Source organism: Elephantulus edwardii, unplaced genomic scaffold, assembly GCF_000299155.1.
Source record: "Elephantulus edwardii isolate Elephantulus edwardi_28Jun2011 unplaced genomic scaffold, EleEdw1.0 scaffold00131, whole genome shotgun sequence".
NCBI lineage: Eukaryota > Metazoa > Chordata > Mammalia > Macroscelidea > Macroscelididae > Elephantulus > Elephantulus edwardii.
Window position 1 is genome coordinate 4,973,370 of NW_006399881.1, and position 7,645 is coordinate 4,981,014.

A 7,645-nucleotide genomic window follows, 5' to 3' on the forward strand; every position below is an offset into this window, starting at 1 on the left:
TTAATGAAAATTTACAATATCTTTGGATTTCCATTCATTCATTGTTCCACTTTTCTCCCTGCCCACCCCTCCCCCCAGTTCACCCTTCTCTTTGAAAAGTAAAAGAAAAATTCTTTCATTGTTATACAATCCCTCCCCCCCAGGTCCACTCCACTATACAGCCTTCGTTCTGGACTCCAGTCGTGACAATAATACCTAATCACATATCCCTTTTACAGTTTTCTCCCTCATCTGTTTCAATGCAGTATACATTATTCGTCCCATCTTTCTCAGTCTCCCCCCAATCCCGAGGTCAGTCCCATTTTACAACAGTGGCACCATGCAGTATTTGTCCTTTTGTGATTGAGATACTTCACTTAGCATAATGTAGCAGCCAATTCTTAACCCATTGCCCCGTCACTTTGCTTTAACTCTGGCTTCTCCAGTCTCTGGGCCCTAGGGACACTTGTGATTGATACTGTCTCCCTCCTAAAGCTTTACTAGCCCAGTCATATGTACTTGGTCAAAATGTTGCTTAGAGTGAGTCTGTCATTTCACTTTTTATCTCCTCGACTTCATGACAGGTCACATGGAGCTCTGGGAGGAGTTAAAGGGAATATGATATGTTTGTGCTGGCACTTCGCAATAAGAAGATATTAAGTGAAAGAATCCTGATCAAAAGGGGAGGAAATGTAGAATAGAATTTCAATTCATCCCATCTCCCAGTGGGGTTTTAGAGGCTTTACATCACATGGGAGGAGACTGCCTATCTTTTCCCCTTGGAGTAGCTGGTGGATTCAAACCAAGTGCCTTTGGGTTGGCAGTGCAAAGTCCTTACCACTGGACCAGACAGATCCTGCTGGAAATTTAGTCATGCTTTGGCAGTTAACACTGGTTGTGATAAGACTTGATCTTGACCATCATGCCTTGTGTTTCTTTAGTAACCTTTTCTTAACAGCACCTGATCACAACCATAAGTAGGCATTTGAAGGATAAAGAGTCTAACTTTGAACTCTAAGGCTGTAGCATGTAATTCTGGGACGTATACAATATTATTTCATAGGTTCCAAGGCTGGTGTGTGGGAGTGAGTCATTTAGCTAGTGAGTGAGCCTCTCTGACTGCCCATAACCCACATTTAGAAGTCGTTTTGTTCTTTTCTACTTGTCCTTGAGTATGTAGTGATTCTCCTACTGAAAATAATCTGGGTAAGAGTGCTGTGGATGGGCCTTTCCCAGCACCCTCAGCCCCTTCTATAAAGTCCCTACCACTCTTTACCGCCCACAAGCCCCCTTCACCTCATGCCCACCCCAAAGCCCACTCTTTTCAATAGCCTTTAAGTTGGAACCTGTTTACAGTTGACCCTCCATGGGGCTTCAGAGGCTGGAAATCTCAAGGGATGAGATCACCCACCTTTCTCCTGAGGAGTCCAGGCTGCATTCAAACTGCCAGAAAGGCCCAGCCTTTGGACTACAGCACAGTACCCTCTGGCCTAGGGCACCAGAGCTGCCCTGAGATATAAAGACCTGAAGATACTTTTGCGCGTCCAGAGATGGAAAACAGTACTACTACCACTTCTCGGGAGGAGCTGGAAGAACTACAGGAAGCATTTAATAAAGTAAGTATGTTTGAGGAAATTCCAGCAAGCCATGCAAGAAAGAAAAGCTCCAAGAATCATTTCTCTTGACTCTATCTCCCCACCTTCAATCTCTGCAGTAAACTTGATCTGATGAAATGAAAAAGGTGGGGGGAAGAGTGCTGTGGATGGAAGAGAAGAGGAAATACAGAGTTCGAAAGAATAAGTGACTTTAGCCACAGAGCTTTAGAATACATGAAGAGAAAGCCCAATTAAGGGCTGACCCTGCTCTGTGAAGGGAGCTCTGGTGATCTAGTGGGTGAAGGGATTGCGCTGCCAACCTAAAGTGGTTTTTTTTTTGGGGGGGGAAGGGGTTTCAAATCCACCAGTTGCTCTATGGGACAGAGAAAAGCAATCTCTTCCTATGCAATTTACAGCCTCTGAAAACCTGCTGGATGGCCAGCTCTGAGTAAGTTCTGGCTTGATGGTCATGAATTGCGATGAGTTTTAGATCTGTGATGTGAAAGAGTCCCTCACCTGCTCTATAAAGAAATAAGAGGATGGGGAGCTCTGGTGGCCTAGTGGCAAGAAGCTGCACTGCAATCCCAGAGGAGCACGGTTCGAATCCACCAGATGCTCTGCCGGGAAAGGAAGGACAATCTCCTCCTGTACCAGTCAGATCTGATTTGACGGTACACTCACACAAAAATAAAAAAAAAAAAAGAAATAAGAGGAGGCAATTAGCAAAAGTGCTCAAGTGTTCCTGTCAGTGTGAGAACGGATTTTCTCATGGTATTTATAGAATCATTTTGATTCAGAAGGAGGTCACCGAAAATTTGTGGGTATGCTTTCCTGCACTGGATGGTGACAATTATGTGCTAGGATGGTGCTTGCAAATTTGGGATTTTTCGCGGTCTCAGCAGAGGTTCTCAAAGACTGTCAAGGAACTGCTATCCCTCATTTTGGTTTGGTTGGTGCTTGCCAGTTTCCAAAGTGGTTTTGTGCTCCCCCAGAGATGTTGCTGGCAGCAGTTAGGAAAATAAGAGGAGTATGGGCTCAGCCAGATCTGGGTGTGCATCGAGGCTCTGCCTCTTAGTCTGTGTTGCCTCAGGTAGATCCTTTATCATTCCCCAGTTCCTAGGTCTCTGTTTCACTTCACAGTCCTGGTAAGGACAAAAAGAGCTACCAGTGGGAACGTTTTTGAAAAGTTTGTTGTTGTTAGTTGCTGTGAATTTTGACCCAGTGAGTGAGCTACCCTGAGTTTAACTCATTCATTCATTTCACACACATTCTGAGACTTTTTTGTTCTGCAACTATACAGAGGCAACCAAGACGTGGTTCTCACACTTGAGAGACCCAGCTTCCCACATTTGAGCCCCAGCTGCATTAAGCAGTCGATGAAACAGACGGACTCAGCCTCTTGCCACAGCTAGTGGGCAGGCATCTTTCTTCAGCTGTTCGTCCCCTCTCTTGAGTTTGGTCCTGGCCCCTAAACTCTGAAGTCAACTTGAACTTGACAGTGTTAGTACAGTCAGCCGAGCCCTCTTCCAAGATTCCCACTGGGCCTCAAGCATCTCAATTTCCCCCAAGGTCTGTATCTACACTCTAGCTTGTTTTTGTGCTGTTGCTGTTGCGTGCCGTTGAGTTGAGGATGGCTTAGAGCAACCCTATTAAAAACAGATTTGTAGGGGAGCTCTGGTGGCCCAGTGGCAAGAAGCTGCACTGCAATCCCAGAGACGCACGGTTCGAATCCACCAGATGCTCTGCTGGGGAAGGAGGGACAATCCCCTCCTGTATCAATCAGATCTGATTTGACAGTATGCACAAATAATAAAAAAAATTAAAAACAAAACAAAACAGATTTGGATCCTGTGCATCTCTGATACACTTGAGCCCATGTTAATCCATCTTGTTGAGGGTCTTTCTCTCTTTCGCTTACTCTCCAACTTTCCACACATGATATCCCTCTCCAAAGAATAGCCTATCCTAGCAACATGTCTAAAGTATGAGCGATGAAGCTTTGCCATCCTTATCTCCAAGGAGCACTCTGGCTGCACTTTTTCCAAAATGCTCCTTCTGTTGGCAGTCCATGGGATATTCAGTACTTACCCCAAGACCAAAACTCAAAGACTCTTATTCTTCTATCATCTTTATTCATTTTCCAGCTCTCAGGTGCATAGTAGGTGATTGGAAAGACCAGGTGCATTTTAGTCTTCAAACTGGCATCATTACTCTTCAGTAATTTGGAGAGGTACCCTGACCTCTTGTTGTTGTTGTGTGCTGCCGAGTTGCCTGCGACTTATAGTGACCCTCTGAAGCCTGCCCTCTCCTGAGCCAGTCTTGCTGACTCTGATACACATACCCCCAATTCCCTAGTCACTGTATCAACCTCTCTCATCTGGGGTCTTCCTCTCCTGCACTGTCCCTCTACCCTTCCTTCTCCAAGTACCAGTCCCTTCTGGCCACATGCCCAAAGAATGTAAGACAGAGCCTCAGAATCTTAGTCTCCAAGGAGAAACTCCATTTCACTCTCTCCAAGACAGACATATTTGGTTTTTTTGGTGGTCTATGGTATGTTCAAGACTCTTCTCCAGCACAACTTAAAGGTATCAATTCTTCCTCTCTCATCCTTAGTCACTGTCCAGTTCTCTGAGGCATAACAAGTAATTGTGAAGACCATGGGCTGAATTAGAAGCACCTTAGTTTCTAGACTACCATTGTTGCTTCTCTGCACTCTGTAAAGTTCCCTGACAGCAGATTTACCTAATGCAATTTGTCTTTTGATTTCCTGACTACTGGTGCCAAGAGTGTTGATTATGGAGCCGAGGTTTTTTACCATCCATCATGATAATGCCAATTGGCCCAGTGGTGAGAATCTTTGTCTTCTTGATGTTGAGCTTCAACCCATATTGAAGGCGGCAGTCCTTGACTTTCTGCAGCAAGCGCTTCAGACTCTCCTCAGTTTCAGCAAGCAAGGCTGTATCATCTGCATAACGTAGGTTGTTGATGAGTCCTCCTCCAATCTTGATGTCACATTCCTCCTCATAAAGCCCAGCTTCCCCAATGATCTGTTCTGCATACAGACTGAAAAGGTATGGAGACAGGACACATCCCTGACACACTCCTTTCCTGATTTTGAACCTTACAGTGTTTCCCTGCTCTGCTCTGAGGACTGCTTCCTGATCCAAGTATAGGTTTCCCATGAGCACAATGAAGTGTTCTAGGATTCCCAGTCTCCTCAAGGTTAACCACATATTTTTGTGATCCACACAGTCAAATGGTTTTGTATAGTCAATGAATTACAGATAGATATCCCTCTGGTACTCTTTGCTTTCTGCCAGGATTCATATGATACTGGTGATAGTGTCTCTGGTGCCATGGCCTCTTCTAAACCCACCTTGTATTTCTGGCATTTCTCTGTTAATGAACGATATCAGTCATTTCTACATGATCTTCAGAATAATTTTCTTTGCATGTGTCTCCTGTCTGTACCAAGGGTGGTTTTGATCATGGATTCAAGTAAGATTGACAGTATCAATCTTTTCTCCATCTATCATGATATTGCCTATTGGACCTTTATTTTCTTGATGTTGAGATGTAATCCATATTGAAGGCTGTAGTCTTTGATCTTCTGCAGCAAGCATTGCAGGCCCTCCTCATTTTCAGCAAGCTAGGATGTATCATCTGCATAACATAGACTGTTGATGAATCTTCCTCTGATCCTGATTCCCCTTCATAGGGTCCACCTTCTCAAACTGTTTGCTCAGCATACATGCTGAATAGATATGAAGAATGGATACAACCCTGACACACACCCTTCCTGACTTTAAACCATACAGTGTACCCTTGGGACAACAGCTTCTTGGCCTAGATATAAATTTTATATGAGCATGATTAAGTGTTCTGGGATTCCCATTCTTCTCAATGTTAGCCATAGTTTGTTATGATCCACACAGTCAAATGCCTTTGCATAGATTTCCCATCTTTCTTCAGGGGCGTGGACTCGAACCACTTGCCTTTGGCTTGGCAACGCAGCTCCTTACCACTAGGCTGTCAGAGCTCCCTTTAAATATAAAACACTCTAGCCTAGATGGGTGGGGGGGATATAATGACAGGCAGCTGCTTACAGAAATAAGCAGAGAGATAAAAGAAGAAGGGGAGAAAACATGCTCATGGATAGATCAGAACGATACACTATTTAACCTAATTACCTGCAAAGTCACATCCAGCCATTAAGGATCCATATTCTGTAATAGAATTTCCTGCTATGGAAATACTCACCCACACACAGGATGTTGAAGCAGAAGCCCTGGCTGACGGACTTATTCACCAGCTGGTCAGGCAAGCTGTCAAACCCCACGTGTCCAGCCAGGGGGACAGTTCGGCAGTCTTCACCCTAATTTGAAAGGGGAGAGAAGGGAGAAGATGAGCACATGCTAAACAGCAATCCGCGTCCTACACTCCATCTGAGGAAGTAATGCCCACCCAGCGTGTCATCTCTCCCCCAGCCACGCCCCGCTCCTGTCAGCCTGGAAATCACACAGTTCCTAGGGACAGACATCATCCAGGCTCGAGAATGGACTTCACCATAGGTGTAAACAGAGCAAATTACAGAGGGGGTTTATCGGCGTGGGAGGGTAAAGTCAGGGACTCGAGAATGCTGGCAGCAGCAGAGCTCCACTGGGGTTAAATCTAGGCTCAGTTTCTTTCTTGATCTGTCATTGTTGTTATGTGCCATCAAGTTGATTCCGACTCATAGTGATGTGACTCATATGCATGTGACATAGTAGAACCGCCTCACAGGGTTTGTAGGCCGTGATCATTGTAAAATAAAATTTATTATTTATTTATACTATCATTTGCTTTTGTACAATTACTCCAATACATTGTTTCATTCATGTACATTTAATTTTATACAAGCATTTCTGTGCATTGTGGTTTATGTCATTAACTACTATTGATCAATTACTTTTCTTTCCCTTTCTCTTCAAGTCCACATTGCACCTTACCTAGTCCTTTACCTCCTCCATCTCTCCACTAATGTTGTTGTTGTTGTTATGTGCCGTCGAGTCGCCTGCGACTCATAGTGACCCTATGTAAAACAGCCCTAAACTCCGCTCTGTCCTGTGCCAATCGCACTGTCTCTGACACTCCCATCCCAATTATCCCAGTCACTGAATCAATCCACCTCATAGAGGGCCTTCCCCTCCTGTGCTGTCCCTCCAACCCTCCCAAGCATGATGTCCCTCTCTAAGGACCGGTCTCTCCTCACTACATGTCCAAAGTAAGTTAGACGGAGCCTCAGAATCCTTGCCTCCACTAATAGGCTGTCATTTTTATGGGAGCAGATCACCAAATCCTTCTCCTATAGAGCAACTGGACTGGTTCAAACTGCCAACCTTTCTGTTAGCAGCCAAGCACTTCACTGCTATCAGGACTCCATACTTCAGTCACGTTGTTGAGTAGCATACCAATCCATAGCTGACTCCCCAATGGTTTTTCAGAGACTGCAAAGATTGTCCATCTTTCTCCCGTACAGCAGCTGGTGGATTCAAACAGTGTACCTTTGCATTGGCAGCACAATTCCTTACCACTAGGCCATCAGAACTCCCTCACATCTGTTGTATGAGATAACAACATAAGCTATCTTGCAGGTGCAAATGTTCACATATTTGGATGATACCAAAGGTCAGTGAATCAAATCTACCTAGAGGCGCTGAGGAAGAAAGTCCTGGAAATCAGCTTCCAAAACAACCCATCATTGAAACACACTGACACACAAGAGGCCACGGCCATGAGTTAGAACTGACTCAATGATAAGCAGTTTGGTTTGACATTTAGAGGCGACTGGGAGAATGAAATGGCCTCATAGGTGTAATGCTTAGCGGGATGCTTGGTACACATGTAAAGTGTTTGGGAAATATCACAAAGAAATTTTAAAAAAGAAGCAATCCTCAATAGCAAGGAGTTGGAAACAACCCAGGTGCCCATCATCAAACGAATGGATAAAGAAGCTGTGGTACAGTCACACAATGGAATACTATGCTGCATTGAATAACAAGGAACTCATGCAATATTATTCAAAATGGGTG

General features: G+C 44.6%; 1 protein-coding gene across 4 annotated transcripts in view; it reads right to left on the reverse strand.

The window, feature by feature from the left end:
* Nucleotides 1-7,645, reverse strand: part of SEPT6 (septin 6) — a 129,108-nt gene that overhangs the window by 96,814 nt on the left and 24,649 nt on the right. For all 4 annotated transcript variants that reach the window (XM_006893780.1, XM_006893781.1, XM_006893782.1 and 1 more), the window contains one exon: nucleotides 5,835-5,949. In XM_006893780.1, the coding sequence (XP_006893842.1) occupies nucleotides 5,835-5,949 (115 nt within the window). The remainder of the gene's footprint in view (nucleotides 1-5,834; nucleotides 5,950-7,645) is intronic.